Below are 17,807 nucleotides of genomic sequence, written 5' to 3' on the forward strand. Positions count from 1 at the left end.
CTGTATTCTTTCTTACAATAGCATGACTACAATGATCTCAATAAAAATTTCAACTGAAAATGTATTAATTCTGCTTCCTACTTCTGTTTACCTTTAATATTTCAGAGGATTGTTATGAAAATAATCTGAGACAATGTGTACAAAAGCTCTTAAAATAAAACAAATATGTAGATGAAATATGTATTTATGTCAGTCCAGATGATGTGTCCCATTGGCCAAGCTGTGACAGGGCCATGAAGATTGCTGTGAATGCTTTAAAGATGAATATCATGCATTCGATGGCTATGCTAGGGATCTAACAGTGATCTGATGAATGTACCCAGAAAAGTTCTATGTGATTGGATGTTAAGAGATGATAAGTACTAGCTTTGGGTACACAGTATTAAATACATGAATGGCTGAATAAATGAGCAAGCAAATTTATCCAGTAGCTGAGCAAACTTTCCTTTTAACTGTATTTTATTCTGGTAACCTAACAAGAGAGTACCCACCTCTCAAAACAAGTAAATTCAGAATTCCCTAAAAGTATAAAGTCCCAGAGTGAGGCTGGATAGAAGGAGGATAAAAATGAAAAGCAGAATGGCTTAAAGCCAGTTGCCTTTAGGCTCTGCACACATCCTGCAGACACCTTGATGTCAGCTTGGTGGAACGTAATTTTAGGCAGAGCACCAAATGTCTTCATAAGGCTTGTGTAGAGTGGAGTTTTGGCTTGCACCATTGCTGAGGTTGAGTGAAGAGGAAGAAAGCAATTCTATAATTAGGACGAAGACAAAGACACCCTAGCATTTCATCAAGTTCCCTTCTATAATTAGGCTTCAAATGTGGCATAAATTAGCATCCCAATGCTTTTCATTGTTCTTGAGATTTTCTAATAGAGATAAAATGCACATATTATCTAAAAGATAAAATACTATTTTGTAATTAAACCATCTTCTGGATTCCTGGTCTTGTAGTTAAGTTGAATCTTTAGTTAAGTAAAATTACCTGAATTCTTAAAATTCAAACAGTAGAATTACCTGAATTCTTAAAAATCGGGGGCAGGCATAAGCTGGTAGAAATGTTACAACCTGTTCGTAAACTTTCTCCAAGTCCAAAGACTTATTTGGTTTTAAAATAATAGAAGCCATTCCTGCTTTTCCTTCGTAATCTGAAAAAAAAAGTTTGCAATAGCATTAATTTTACAAGTACTAGGTGATTTTTAAAATGATCCTCTTAATTATATACTAATTGTTGCAAATGGAGACAATTCTATCACAGCAGCAACAATCCAACAGTAGCATAAATGAGTGGGTCCTTCCCGGAGCATATGATCAACTTCCCAGAAATAAGTTAGGAACAGGAAAAGGTAGAGCCTATTCTTAATTGTTGACACTACACAAATGAAATAGATGGAATAGAAAACACCATAAATAACCCCTAGTTTGCATCCTACCACCATTAACATAAAATATTGGGAGGAAACATTTATTTAACGGTGAATATATTCCAGACAAATATCCATGTTAAGAGTCAACGCAAAAAATAAAAGGCAACATTGTTTTTAAATTTAAAAACCAGACTTATCATGCCACCTATGGATTTTTCCAGGGAATCAGAATAGGCAGCACCAGAGGTCTATTAGAATAAACACCCCCTTCCTCTGCTCCCCATTTAAACACTCCCACCCCATGTGTCCCCGGCACCTACAAACATTAGTTGGAAAATACTGTCATTTACCAAAACAAAACAAAACAACAGCAAAGGAGAACAGCTATCCTATAATTTCAATTTGGTAACTGCCATTTTCACCATCATGAGACAATCCTCATATGCATATTTACAAAGATAAATGAAGCCAAACAGGTTTTAAAATTATTTTTGAAAAAGATTCAACTTAACCAGGGGCACCTGGGTGGCATCTGCCTTCAGCTCAGGTCATGATCCCGGGGTCCTGGGATGGAGCCCCGCATCTGGCTCCCTGCTCAGCGGGAAGTCTGCTTCTCTCTCTCCCTCTGCCCCTTCCCCTCCACTCGTACTCTCTCTCTCTCTCAAATAAATAAAATCTTAAAAAGAAAAAGATTCGACGTAACCACAAGTCAGTGTTACTAAACATTTAAACTAGCACATGTTCCTGTTTGGTGGCATGCATAAACTCTAGTCACAAAGAGAACAATAATAAGACTATTGAAAAGTTGGAACTATTTTCAAGCAGTGAGTCACTGACCAGAATTTTCAAGCTTTACTTAAAAATACACACATCCATTAAAATTAAGTCGGTATCTGATGGGACCACAGTCTTTGTAAGCCTGGTCTAGGGCATTACTTGCCAAGACAAGACTCAGATATTTATTTTAATATATAAAAAATGAAATGTTGAATTAGCAAGATCGTTGCAGAAGTAAAGAAAAGAGACACACTCTAGTCTGAGAATTCTTCCCAAACCTGAAGTATATTCGTACCTGGCACCGTGACCCCGTAGGCGTTGCTCTCCTGTATGAAATCCAGCATTCCAATAACGTCAGCAACCTCTGTGGTAGCAACATTTTCTCCTTTCCACCTAAATGAAAAACAAGTTCCAGGGAATGCGCCCATATTTCAAGTAGGCACTCCGTTTTAGTTTCAGTGCCTTGCATTCGGTTCTGCGCAAGTACATGTAACCAAACACAATGGCCGTTTTTGAAATGAAAGGCATTTCCAAGGAAGCACTTCGTTGAGAAGTCAACAAAATCAGAATCACTGTTTTAAGTAGAATTACTTTATCTGTGTTTCATTGGTACAAACTGGTAACTCCAAAATGTTTTTCTATAGTATGTCATCAAAATAAAGTAATGATAACTCCCTCTTTATTTTGAACTGTAGTAACGCTTAAGTACAAAACATTGCCTATCTCTAATGATAGAGTTAGAAAAAAATGAAAGGAAAGCTATAGTTGTCTCTCAGTGTAATGACCTTCTTTAATTTCTAGGGGTTAACCCCTTTGGCTCCTTTAATGCATATGAATTATGTATTGAATATGTTACTTCAATTAAAATAATTTTATACAAAGTGAGCACGTAAGTTGGTACAAGAAGGTGAGGAAGTATGATTCATTTATTTATTCAAACATTTTTGGAATGTCTCCTGTACGTCCTTCACTCTTCCATAGTCATTGAGTAGTAAAGCAAAATCATTGCATAAGCCTAAAATAATCTTAAGGAATTAAGAAGGAAAATGCAAAAAAGGAAAATTTTGCTGTTTCATTGTTTTTATCATTTGGTCAAAAATTAGACCAGACTTGACCACATTGGTTTCTATTTCAACTCTGCCATTTAGACATCACATCTGTCTACTTATTTTATAGTCTAAAAACATGGAGCTCACTGATTTGGACCAAAGTGATTCATTTAAATAATGATAAAAATTGACATCAACATTTAACTTAGGTTACAATCTAGAAACAGATGGCCAATGAATTTTTAAATGGGGAGACATTACTGAGATAAAAGCGCTCTGTCTGCCCCGAAGGTGAAGATCACGTGGTCTATAATGTTTCCACAGAGCCTTGCTTGGATCATAGTTCACAATCACAGAAGAAGCAGTACGACCGATGCTATTTCATACCTGAAAGTGTCACCAGTACGGTCCCAAAAATAGAGGAAATTGTCCTGATCTTGCACCATTAAGTCTCCTGTGTTAAAGTAAACATCTCCCTTCTTAAAAACATCACAAAGCAGTTTCTTTTCTGTGTGCTTCTTACTCCCGGCGTAACCAAAGAAGGGATTCTTCTCATTCACTCTAGAAATGAGCAGCCCAGGTTCTCCTGGGGGACAAAGGCATTTTTCAGTGATTTGATTAAAACTGTTAGTACACATATCATGCATGTACTTAGATTATATCTGACCAACACAACCAGTGTTGCTTATCTTCCCCTGAATTTGTTTTTATTTTATTTAATATTTTCTTTGGGTGCCTGCATCCAGCACACCTTTCCACAGACTGCCACCAACACAAACCACTTTGGAAAAACTAGAAAAAAGGAAAGCGAATGCAAACAAAGGCATATTAAACTTATTTTACAACCTATCTCGGGTGGATAGACCAAAGGCTACTTTTCTTTCAAGTTCCATAGATTTTAATGCTGATAATAATGACAACTATATAAATAACCATAATAATAATTTTAATAAGATTATGATAGTAACAATATTTATTGGGCATTTACTATGTAGCAAGCCCCACGAGCCCCTTGCAACTGTCATCCTATTTATTCTTCACAGAAATCCTTCGCAAATGATAATTAAAATCCTTATTTCATGGGGAAGGAGCCAGGGCCCAGAAGGGTGAAGTAAGTTACTGAAGACCAACAGGTTGAAAGGAATGGACCTAGAACTCAAATTCAAGTCTATGATTTTGCAACAAGGTTTCTTTTCCATACTATCTCTGATCTAGAAGTTATGAGAAGCTTAAGAAAAAGTGTTTTATTCTTATGGGATGTTGTGTGGAAATCCTCAACGGGCAAGAGATGAGGCATGAAAGTTATTCGTATTCCTTATATGTAGACACATTAGCTGAACAAAATTTTCAATCAGATTTACTCAAATTAATCAGGATTTTGCCCAGCAAGCTGCAAGGTAAAAATCTACTTCTAAGAGAAGGGTGGAAGACAAAGGGGAGCAGCAAACATGGCCCCAGAACATCCCAAGGCTATTGTTGACCTGCTTTGCCCCCTGTGAAGAGAGGCAACGTCCACGTGATTAATGAGGTGGGGTTAATTCCAGCACATTGTAAACCAATTTATGTCTTTGTAACATTATTCAACGTTCTTGGCTCCCACTCCTGCTGGACATCCTGGCTTCCACAGGCACACATACCATCGGCCGAGCCAAGTCTGCTCGGCTACTGCAGAGGCCCCTTGTTGTCATTGTCATCACTGACACCTTAATCATCATCATCATCATCATCATTGCCTTTGTTACACTTCCTGAGCACTTTCCGGGGACCAGTCACTATTCTGAGCACTTTATTTATCTGATCCTCATCACAAACCTGTAACACAGGCCCTCATGTTATCTTCATTTTACAGGTAAAGAAGCCAAGAAAGAGACAGTAATTTGCCCAATGTCGTTCAGTTGCCAAATATGAGAGATGGGTTTTGTTGTTGTTGTTTTAAAGGCTCAGGCTCCACGCTGAAATCAAGACTCAGATGCTTTACTGACTGAGCCACCTGGGTGCCCCCAAGATGGGTTTTTATAAGCCAAGTTCATCTGACTCCAAAGCCTGTCCTCCAACACATATTCCTTCAGTCTACATTCCCTCTATTGCAGAAATTTCCAAGCCTCTCATGTTTCCCTTAAAATTTATGTTCTTTGTTTTTCTTCTTTAAGACACAGGTGGGCAGTTTCTTCCCTGACAAATGAATTATTGCAAATGCTTAAAAAGATCGTAGTATTCCTTATCTATCTGTTCTAGGCAAATGTATGCAAGACACAATATCATGAATGGGAAAAATATTGAGTAATTCATAATGAGAATCACAAAACACTAAAGCAAATGTTTGGGGACAATCTGCTTTAAGATTTATAGATTTATTTATTTTAGAGAGAGAAAGAGAAGAGAGCGCAGGCACAAGTCAGGGGAGGAGCAAAGGGAGAAGGAGAGGGAGAGAGATTCCTCAAGCAGACTCCCCACTGAGTGAGGAGCCCCATGCGGGGCTTGATCCCAGGATCCTGAGAACACCACCTGAGCCAAAATCAAGAGTCGGCTGCTTAACCAACTGAGCCACCCAAGCACCGTGGGACAATCTGGTTTTTAAGAAACCCTGAGTTTGTACAAACAGTACTGAGACTCAAGTTCCAATGTCAGATTCTATCTTAAATGCAATAAATAAAACACATTAGGGGTGCGTGCCTGGCTCAGTCAGTAGAGCATGCAACTCTTGATCTTGGGGTTGTGAGTTTGAGCCCCATGTTGGGTGCTTTTTACCTAAAAATTTTTACCTAAAAAATTAAAATCTTAAAATAAAATGCACTAAAGTACGTATAAATAAAGCTCTTTACAATCTTTTTAGAAATGGCTTTTCTCTTGGACACAGCTTATAGACTTGAATTAGGGGAAGATATTTGATAAATGCTCTTAGGTTTGAAATTCAGAGGGCAGGGTAATTTGTTTTTTAATAGATAAGGCTTATATTCTTTCCAAGCTTCCAGCTACCAGAACACGCAAACGAGCCAGGTTTGCAACCTCTATCTCCACATTTGAAGTGAAGATTTAAATGAATTCATCTTTGAAATGTAGTCTAAGCATATTCTTTTTTTTTTTTTTTAAAGATTTTATTTATTTATTTGAGAGAGAGAATGAGAGAGAGCACATGAGAGCGGGGAGGGTCAGAGGGAGAAGCAGACTCCCTGCCGAGCAGGGAGCCCAATGCGGGACTTGATCCAGGGACTCCAGGATCATGACCTGAGCCGAAGGCAGTCGCTTAACCAACTGAGCCACCCAGGCACCCTAAGCATATTCTGAAGACAGCAAAAAGTAATTTTGGTCTGATTTATTCAGGCTGAATCTCTAAACAATTCCAAATGCACATATCTACATTTAAATTTCTAGACTGATTATATGCAGCAGCAAGTTAATTGTCTAACCAAACCTGATCAGAAACTACCTTGGTGGAGGAGGGGAATGAGAGGGAGAAGAGAAGGGGTAGGTAGCAGGCCATATGCCAGGCTCTCCGCAGGGCTCTGCATACATCACCTCATTTAATGGTCAACAAGAAATTCACGAAATAAATAATGTCATCTCTACATATGAAGAAAATGAGACTCAGCTTGCGTGGCCTGCCCAAAGTTGTACAGTTTCTAAGGGTGAGAGCCCAGATACAAATGTCAGCCTGACTTTCCACTATACCTAGAAAGATAACTAAGGCATTCTTTTTTACATTATATCTTGGTGATAGAGGACATTAGTGCCACTGTTACAACTAGAAGAGTGGATTAGGAAAAACAGGAGCCCAGTAGTAATCCATTTCAAACTTCAGTCACTGACCATCCGAGTGACCCACTTGGGATCCCTAACATCTAATAATGAAACTATTCTACCTGCATTGAAATTCCAAATAAATCTCATCACATATCAATAAAAGCCATTCTTTCTTTCCTAAATTCAGTAGTAATTAAATAGAAATTCAGAAACTTTTGCCTGAAGAGACATGGTCAAACACAAGAATCTTACCTTTTTTCACATGAAGACACCAGCCCTGTTCGTTTCTAATGGGTTCATCTTTCTGAAAATCATACTTTACCAAGTCAAAAGTGAAAAGAAGCTGCAAAAACAAAATTAAACAACAAAAACAACAACAACAAAATATTTATTTGTGCAGTTACATCTACTGGTGGTAGAGCTTATGTTTAGGCAATTGAAATAAAGAATTAGAATGTAGATTTAGGAAAACAAGTAAACTTTACTGATAAAAAATTAAATATATATTTGAAAATCAAAACTGAAGGCATTAGTAAACAGCATTTGTATACTGGCATTTACTTTCATTTCATTTTATGTTGCACATTACCTTAGCAAAACATTAATTTTATTCTTGAATGAGTGGTATCAAACATCCTTGCCCTCAATTACATACTCTACTAACTCTAGCTAAGAGGAACACTTCTTGCTTTCTCCTTTTTGCAATCATTCAAAAACATCCCTTGGGGGGCACCTGGGTGGCTCAGTTGCTTAAGCGTCTGACTTTTGGTTTCTGCTCAGGTCATGACCTCAGGGTCTTGAGATCCAGCCTCACATCGGGCTCCATGCTGAGCATGGAGCCTGCTTGGGATTCTCTCTCTCCTCTTCCTCTGTCCTTCCACTCATGCTCTATCTCTGTCTTTCTCTCTCAAATAAATAAATAAAATTTAAAAAAAAATCCTTTGAAATGAAAGGTTTAATAGAACTAAAATTTCATCTACATGAAGGCAAGGATTTTGTTGTCTATTTTTAATTTACAATCCCTTGAAAAGGGATTAGATGCCTTCTTGACTTTGAACTTTTCCCCAGGCCTTTCACCCTAATGTCCTTTAACTAACACTCAGTACTTCTGTGCTGCGAGATGGCAAATTTGTTAGAACATGCTCATCACATTGGAAAACAAGCTGGTTGGACACCTCTCCTTGTCCCCAAATATTTCCAGCTACCCTGCTCCTGTCATGTCCATGTTGTCATGCAGATTCACCTATCCCTGAAGATGTGACTCTGGGAGGAAAAACTGCAGATTGTTTCAACCCAACCTGCATTTTATATATAAGAAAACCGAGGTTTTGCTGATCAATTAAACAAGCTATCTGGCTAAGTTGAACTAGAAAATAGTAATCTAAAATACAGAAAAAATAATAAGGAAGGATGCATAGAAGAGAGAGACAAAGAGGAGGAGGAACAAAGTGAATAAATATAGAACAAAGAAGTGGGAAAAGATGAATAAAATTAGTGAGATAAATGTACTATGATTTATCCTCAAGGACTAGACACAAACATTCCTGTTTTTTTTAAGATTTTATTTATTTATTTGACAGAGAGAGAGAGAGAGAGAGCACAAGCAGGGGGAGGGGCAGGCAGAGGGAGAAGCAGACTCCCCACTGAGCAGGGAGCCCAATGCGGAATTCGATCCCAGGACCTTGGGATCATGACCTGAGCCGAAGGCAGATGCTTAACCATCTGAGCCACCCAGGGGCCCCCAAACATCCCTGGTTTTTAATCTCAGCAAATTCAGCATGTAATTAAAATCACAATTCGTTACTTGAATTAAAATATAAACGACGGCCACTGATGTTGATTGAGTACTTACTGTATGGCAGACACGGCTTAAGAGCAGTATTAATTTAATTACCAACACACCCTATGACGTAGCAATTAATATTGTCCCATTTTGGGGCGCCTGGGTGGCTCAGATGGTTAAGTGTCTGCCTTCGGCTCAGGTCATGGTCCCAGGGTCCTGGGATGGAGCCCCGCATCGGGCTCCTGGCTCAGTGGGGAGCCTGCTTCTCCCTCTCCTTCTGCCTCTTTCCCTGCTCATGCTCTCTCTCTCTCTCTCTCTCTCTATCTCTGTGTCTCAAATGAATAAATAAAATCTTTAAAAATAAAATATTGTCCCATCTTAAGACGTGGCCAATGAGAGAGGCAGCAAAGCAGAATGTATGGTGATTCTAGACATAAAGATTCTTTATTAAAATGCAAGCTTGCATCTTATTGGTCTTTGTCTGTAATTGGGATAACAGCTTTCTGGCCACTTGCCCAATGGCTGGTAAAAAGAAAGATTTCAGAAGCCCCAGAACCACATTTATCATTTTGGTCAAACAAAAAGAGAGCCCCGTTCATTATCCATCTCCTGTTGTAATGTGTTTTATATTTTGAAAAATTTGCTCAGCAACTAATGATATCAGCTTTAGTGTTATTTCTTTTATATTAATTTGTCAACTGCATTCATGGGTGAGATTCGTTCTACACCAAATCACCATTCAGTGTGCCTGTTATCACAAATCGGGTAATATTATGATACAACTGGCATTTAAATATATCACAGCATCTTCTAGAGCTAGTCTGGGTCTGAGTATTAAGTTTCAGCTAGAGGGATTTCTACTTTTTCCTTGCCTTCAAGAGATCCCACGAGATTACAAAAATGAATGTGTTGTCACAACGCAGATTAAAAAAAGACAGACCCCCACTTTAATACCCCTAAATGTACGTGTGCACGCACAGGTATGGGTATCCGTGTCTGTGTCCAGAGCAGAGCCACAGGGGTCCCATTCACACAGACTGGGTAAATGGATCCCCAGCGCTGTGCACTCCACACCTATGTGGCTATGCACACTGCCCTTGGAGTTCCCACACACACGTGCATGCTTCTGCATATTCACAGTTGTAAATGTAGAAGCTGGAAGGAGAACACAAAAATCATTCCCTCTGTGAATACGTGCGGAGACTCTGAATTCAGAGGGAAGTGACTTGTCAAAGTTAAAACCTTAAGGAGAGGCAGAGCTTAGACTACAGGCCTTGGTATAGTGATTGCAGTTCACAGTTTTCCCCTCAACATTATACTACACTGCCTACAAGATAGAGGCTCGTTTCTCTGGCACCATAGGGAAAGGTTAGTTTCTCTGTTTTCTTTAACAGAAGACCCTAAAAAAACACAAACACACACACATAAATCATAAATCTATTATATATACATAATATATATTATGCATGTATATCCATAATACATACATGTATCTATGTAAATACATATATATTATATCTAATATTTCACATAGTTGGGTTATTATGGATACTCAGAGTGCATTTTTTAAAAAAGATTTTATTTATTTATTGACAGAGACACAGCGAGAGAGGGAACAGAAGCAGGGGGAGTGGGAGAGGGAGAAGCAGGCTCCCCGCTGAGCAGGGAGCCCAATGTGGGGCTCGATCCCAGGACCCCGGGACCATGACCCGAGCTGAAGGCAGATGCCTAATGACTGAGCCACCCAGGCGTCCCTAGAATGCATTTTTATGCAACAGCATAGTTCTGAATGGTTCACAAAGTTGTGTTAAAAAAAACAAGCAAAATAGAAAAATATGAAGAAAATTTATAATTTCTCCAAATTCAACCAAAAGTAAACTGGCATTAACATGGTGTAATATATTCTCAGCAGAGCCAAAGTGATCCCATTAAAGCTGAAATAGAAACACTTGGTCTTTTTTTTTTTTTTAATTTTTTATTGTTATGTTAATCCCCATACATTACATCATTAGTTTTAGATATAGTGTTCCATGATTCATTGTTTGTGCATAATACCCAGTGCTCCATGCAGAACGTGCCCTCCTCAATACCCATCACCAGGCTAACCCATCCTCCCAACCCCCTCCCCTCTAGAACCCTCAGTTTGTTTTTCAGAGTCCATCGTCTCTCATGGTTCTTCTCCCCCTCGGATTTCCCCCCCTTCATTCTTCCCCTCCTGCTACATTCTTCTTCTTCTTTTTTTCTTTCTTAACATATATTGCATTATTTGTTTCAGAGGGACAGATCTGAGATTCAACAGTCTTGCACAATTCACAGCGCTTACCAGAGCACATACCCTCCCCAGTGTCCATCACCCAGTCACCCCATCCCTCCCACCCCACCCCCCACTCCAGCAACCCTCAGTTTGTTTCCTGAGATTAAGAATTCCTCATATCAGTGAGGTCATATGATACATGTCTTTCTCTGTTTGACTTATTTCGCTCAGCATAATACCCTCCAGTTCCATCCACGTCATTGCAAATGGCAAGATCTCATTCCTTTTGATGGCTGCATAATATTCCATTGTATATATATACCACATCTTCTTTATCCATTCATCTGTTGATGGGCATCTTGGCTCTTTCCACAGTTTGGCTATTGGAAACACTTGGTCTTCTGTTCAAAATCTTTGCTCACCTCACTATGACCACTGTGGTCTCCTTGCTGTCCCTCAAACATGGCAGGCATGTAACCACCTAAGGGCCTTTGTACTAGCTATTCATTCCACTTTTTTTTTTAAGGATTTATTTATTTATTTTAGAGGGAGAGGGAGGAAAAGAGGGAGAGGGAGATAGAGGATCTCAAGCAGACTCCCTGCTGAGCGTGGATCCCAACTCTGGGCTCAATCCCACAACCCTGAGATCATGACCTAAGCCAAAATCAAGAGCTGGACAAACAACCAACTGAACCACCCAGGTGCCCCTACTCAATCCACTTTGAACACCAGATAGCCTCATGACTCATTCCTTTATTTCCTTCAAATCTTTCCCTAAATATCACTTTCTCAGTATGGCCTTTCTGACTACCCTCTCTAAAATTGCAAAATCCCTACCAACACACACACACACACACACACACACACACACACACACACTTCTTTTCCTGTTTACTTTTTCTTCTCAGCATTTAAGAGTATGTAATGTGTATTATATTACGTTATATTTATTTATCTTGTTTTCTGTCTTCCCCAATAGAATATAACCTGCACATGAGCAGGAATTTATCTCTGCTGTGCTCACTCTGTTCACAGTGTCAGGTATACTGAAAACTTTTAGTAGACTATATAAAGGAATGCATTTGATGAGCATTATTACAAATGTGTTTAAATAGAGAGAAAGGTAGGAAACTGATTAATAAAATAATCTGTGAAAGATGAAACCACACCATTTTAAGAAATGCAATCAATTTAAATTTCTTTGAATTTAACAAAAGAAAATGGAACTGAAGTTAAATGATGTGTTCCTTTAGCATAGGAGAAATCAGTCCCTGCAGCGTCAAGAATTTAACCTTAACCCCAGTTTAACCAGAGGTCTGGCTTTCACTCTCATCTGCTGGGAGATAATCTCTATGCCCCTGCAATGTCATGGCCAATAGGAGTATATGTGTTACCCTAAGGGCTTCTGGCATCCAGAGAGTGACCATATGATTTAGATTTAGTGTCTCTGAGCCACATGAATAATGTGATTGATGTAGGGTGGGGGACTTTGGGTCTTCCAGCTTGACCTCTTGAGGGATTCGAGATGGAGGTCAGCCGCACAAGCAGCCAAGTGTATTTAAATGATGGAGCTGCAAAGAAGACTGTGGACACCAAGGCTGGTGAGTGTCCCTAGCCAGCAATACTCCATGTACATGGTCACATGTCAGTTCCAGGAGAGTAAAGCCATCCTGACTCCACAAGAAAGGACCCCTAGAAACCTTGCATTTGGTGCCCCCCTGATTCTGCCCTATTGCTTCTCCCTCCATCTGATTTTAATCTGTATCCTTTAGATGTAGTAACAGTAATTATGAGCGTAACAGCTTTTGGTGAGTTTTGTGAGTCCTTAGCGAATCATCGAACCCAGAATGGGTTGTCGGGACTTCAAACCCAGCAAGTGCTGTGAGAAGTGAGGGTGGTCTCATGTGGGTTCCTGCCTAACTGCACAACCAGCTAAATTTCCTGGTCCGTAAGAAATGCCTACTTTTAAGATAATGAAAAAGTTTACCAAAATGTGAAGGAGGCTTTTTATTAAATCTGTTTCTTTACACTGTATTTATGGACTTACTATAAAAGATGAGAAAATTAGCACCTATATTTCCTCCTTATGTGCTGTCCCATTTATAAACATAAGTTGGAGCTGTTCAATCTTCTGTATTTAGATGGATTCAATCAAACCTTTTAACTGAAGGCGATTCCTTCATTTCTAAATTCTGCTTTCTCTTCAGGTTGACTGGACATTTCCACGGAGTGAATTTTATAAAGAAGTATGACATTCCTATAGATACATGGGTATTATATTCTCTGAGTTCTTAAAATTTTGAGAACACAGCTTTGTTGCCTTTATACTCAAAGAACAACTCAGTCAGAAGTAAAATTCTGAGGTGAATACCTTCCTTCCTTTTCTTTTTTTCTGGCATTGAGTGTTTTGTTCTTGTTTTGAGAGATGCTGGAGATGATTCCCATCTTCACCCTATACTTTGTACAACCTTTGTTTTCTCCTTACAGTTCTTTAATTTATGTTCAGTAATTTCACCAGCATGTATTTTTCTGATGGTCATCCTGTACTAATATTTTTTTCCTGGAACACAGTGTGCTCTTTTGCTAAAGATTGAAGTCTTTATGAACCATGAAAGACTATGGACTCCGAGAAACAAACTGAGGGTTCTAGAGGGGAGGGGGGGTGAGGGGATGGGTTAGCCCGGTGATGGGTATTAAGGAGGGCACGTATTGCATGGAGCACTGGGTGTTACACAAAAACAATGAATCGTGGATCACTGCATCAGAAACTAATGATGTATTGTATGGTGACTAACATAATAAAATATAATTTAAAAAAAGATTGAAGTCTTTAATTTAAGGAAGTTTTCCTCTATTAGGTTTCAAATAATTTTTTTTTCCTTTTTGATCTATTTTTTTTTCCTGCAGGAACACCAATTAGCGGATGTCAGATGATTGTCTATGTTTTCAAAATCTATCTTTCTCATTTATTTTATATTCTTATTTGCTTATTCTTTTTATTGTGTTTGTGTGACTCCTTAATCCCATTCATCTTGTTCCCTAACAATGTTTACAGCTTGTGGTGTTCACCTCTGCAATACTTTCATTCTTCCCTTTTATTTTTTTCCTTTGAACTGAGTCTGTCTACTTTCCAACTCCTTTTGTTGATTTATATTTCCCTTGCACTTTCCTCTCTTTTAAGCTCTTATTTTTTTTTTAAGATTTTATTTATTTGACAGAGAAACAGAGAGAGAGGGAACACAAGCAGGGGGAATGGCAGGCAGAGAGAGAAGCAGGCTCCCCGCTGAGCAGGGAGCCCAATGTGGGACTCGATCCCAGGACGCTTAACTGACTGAGCCACCCAGACATCCCATTGAGCTCTTATTTTTAAAGAGAATATTATTGCAATTTTTGAACATATGGGAAATTGTTTTTCTAAAATCCCCTGGTCATTTTACAGAGCTTATTATTTTGCTATGTATCCGCATTTTTCTTCAGCTAACCTTATTTATTTTTTTAAAAAACATTTTATTTATTTATTTGACAGAGAGAGAGAGAGCACAAGCAGGGGAAGTGTCAGGCAGAGGGAGAAGCAGGCTTCCTGCCGAGCGGGGAGCCCGATGCGGGGCTCGATCCCAGGACCTGGGATCATGAACTGAGCCGAAGGCAGACGCTTAACCGACTGAGCCACCCAGGCACCCCTTCTTCAGCTATCTTTAATTAAGACTTATTTTCTCTCTCTCTCTCTTTTTTTTTCAAGTTTTATTTCCTCTAGGGATTTCATGTTTGTTCCCTCCTAATTATATTACCCTTGGGTGTAGAAAAGGAGAAGGCAGTCTGTAACTGTGACTTGGGATTGTCTCTCAAATGCAGTCACCAATTTTTTTATACTGTTCGCTCTGGGGGTGTATATGACTCACATATCCCTTTGGATGCACGAATTTAAATGGTAAGGACAGAACGCAAGAAGGACATTTGGGATGCAGGAACTCTGTGCTGAAGCCTCATCTTTTTCCTTCTCTATTACTTTCCTATCTCTGTTTAGATGCTGATTTGTCTCTGAGCCAGTAAGTGGAAGCTTCCATTAGGTTTAAATTTTTGAGAGACAGACTTATCAAATCTCCCCACATGATTATGAAACAGTTATTGGTCCAAATTTTTCTGATGACCTACGTAACAAAACCATAATACATGCATGAAATGAGAAAAGATAGAGTAGAATTCATATGATAATAGGTACAATTTTTTTCATTTCCAAACTGAAAAAAAAAATAAGTTGAAAATCAGAAGTTTTCCAAATAAATTGGAGACAATCATGACTTCTTACTTTATTGACAGTATTACAGTCTGACAGGAAATTTAAGATATTATAAAATTATAATGAAGTCAAGCCGGTAATGTAAAATACAAATCTTCTTCATTGTGCTCCTGTTGGATGATTACTTGGAAATAACTCAGCTTCACTAAGGAGCTTTAATATGAATACCAAATTTTTAATGGAACCAGTGCAACAAGTTGAGAAAATTAACTGTAAGGAATGAAAAACTCAGTAATATCAGCACTTACATTCCCAAAAATTACTTTTCAGAATGTAGCTGCATTTCTGAGATGCCAATAAGACCCTCAAAATTCCAGAGAGTATATCATAAAAACAGTTTGCACCTTCTCAAGGTTCCAAACGTCAGAGAAATTTGTACCAGCTTTGAATCTGTTTCTTTACTTTTTAAAAATTACATGTTTCTCTCTTCTGACACTTCTCATTAAATGTTTATCTTGTATTTTTTTACCTTATGTTCTTGATTACTTCTTTATTTTTATTTTCTTTGGGTTTATTTTCAGTTGCTTTTTAATTAACCCCCAGAAATGGATATTTAGCTCACAAATTTTCAACCATTCTTATGTAGGTCCAAAAGTTTTGAAATATAACACTTTCATTTTAATTCAGCTCCAATAATTTGTTTTTAGATTTGTTATTTTTATTTATTCATTTTAGAGAGAGAGCACGAGCATGAGCAGGGGGAGGAGCAGAAGGGGAGAGAGAGAGACAAGCACAAGCAGACTTTCCGCTAAGGGTGGGCTCCTTCCCACAACCCGAGATCACGACCAGACCGAAATCAAGAATAAACTGATTGTGCCACCCAAGGTACCCCATCTCAAATTATTTTTTAATTTCAATCATGATTTTTTTGTCGACTCATGGACATTTACAGATGTTTTATATCCCAGTATATAGGAGATGACCTACCTGTCATTTACAAAATTTATTTCTACCTTAATTAAACTGCTGTCAGAGAACATAATCCATATTCAATCCTCTGAAGTTTGCTGGAATTCCCTAAGTGGCCCAATAGTCTTTGTGGATGTTTCATAAGTGCTTGAAAAGAATGGATAGTCTGCAGTTTTTAGATGTAGTATCCTATATATGACCATTAGCTCAAGTAATTTGTTTATTGCATATTCTGTAACATTGAAGGCTTTCTTTTGTTTCTTCTATCAAATACTGAAAGAGCTATAATTAATATCCTACTACGATTCTGGAGTTGTTTATTTCCACTTGAGATTATATACATTGTGCTATATAAATTCAGAGACTATTTTCTTTACTTTCACTTTTATTCTTTAAATAATATTGCTGAGGATAAATTTTATTTTGACAATTATTTTCTTCAAAGCAGTTCAAGACATTGTTCAATCTTTTGGCTTCCATGGTTCCTATTGAGAAACCAGCTGAAAGTCTTTTACTCCTAGGCAAGTGATTTTTTGGGCAGATTTTAGTGATATCTTGCTTTATCAAAAATCTATACATAATTTTTGAGTGATATAAAAATGAAGTTAAAAAGACTCAGGAAAAATGGAAAGAGTCAAATTAACATGTATCAGAAACTTTGCTTGTTTTTTATACATTATATCATTAAATTTGAAAACAGAACAAAAGACTTAGGTATCATTATCCCCACATTATAGAGGAAAACATGGGAGATAGTTAAGGTTTTTATAAACTATGGTTCACCTAGAGGCCATGACTATATAATTTCTCAACTAAAAAAAGAAAAAAGAAAGGTGATCATATTTACCATAATTTACAAACAGGAAGTCTAGAAGAGAGGTAAACTGACCTCAATATATTTCTTATGTAAAGAAAATACTGTACTTACTTTGTAAAAGAAATTTGTTCTCCCAACGGATCCTATTTTCCCAGTGTGATTCATGAAGCAAATGTTTCCTTCAGTAGCTCCATAAAGCTCACACATTTTAATATTTCCAAATCTGTCTAAAAATTCCCTCCATACATCACTCCGTACACCATTTCCAACTGCCAAACGCACTTGATGATCCTTTTCTCCTTCTTTCTGTTAGAAGAAAAGATTTTACTTGTAATTTATTAATTCCCCAGTTCTCCATTCTTTCTTTCATTACTGTAACTTTAATGGCAAATATTCAGAAGTAAGTCACACATATGCAATCATGGAAGGGAAGTTAAAAAAAATCATATTTCACTCTGTTGCAGAACGATGTCCAACAGCTCATGAAACTAACACTGGCCTAGAGTAATATAGCTTTTATTATAACCATATCTGGTAAAAGATCTTCCTACATTCCAGACTACGAAAGCCTTATTTCGGTAGAGATCAGGTAAGGAAGAAAGCATATTTCAGGAAAAAAGGCATTACTTTAAAAAATTTATAAAATATACTTGAGTTTGTACTCTCAGCTCTACTACTCATTATCTATATAACTTTGAGCAAAAGGTTGACTACCATTCTGATTCTCAGTTTATTCACCTGTAAAACTGAGAATACCTCTCTCACCTAAGTACTGCAGTATATAGGTAAAGCCAGGGCCTAGCCTAGGGTAAAC

The 17,807-nt window shown here is 37.9% G+C and overlaps 1 protein-coding gene across 1 annotated transcript in view; it reads right to left on the minus strand.

Moving 5' to 3' along the window:
- SLC27A6 (solute carrier family 27 member 6) overlaps positions 1–17,807 on the minus strand; it is a 69,457-nt gene that overhangs the window by 3,886 nt on the left and 47,764 nt on the right. Inside the window, exons 5-9 of the mRNA XM_036082061.2 lie at positions 17,105–17,299; positions 7,186–7,276; positions 3,580–3,778; positions 2,439–2,536; positions 1,017–1,147 (exon numbers count right to left, since the gene is read on the minus strand). Of these exons, the coding sequence (XP_035937954.1) occupies positions 1,017–1,147; positions 2,439–2,536; positions 3,580–3,778; positions 7,186–7,276; positions 17,105–17,299 (714 nt within the window). The remainder of the gene's footprint in view (positions 1–1,016; positions 1,148–2,438; positions 2,537–3,579; positions 3,779–7,185; positions 7,277–17,104; positions 17,300–17,807) is intronic.

The sequence above is a fragment of the Halichoerus grypus genome, chromosome 2, assembly GCF_964656455.1.
Source record: "Halichoerus grypus chromosome 2, mHalGry1.hap1.1, whole genome shotgun sequence".
Classification (NCBI taxonomy): Eukaryota; Metazoa; Chordata; class Mammalia; order Carnivora; family Phocidae; genus Halichoerus; species Halichoerus grypus.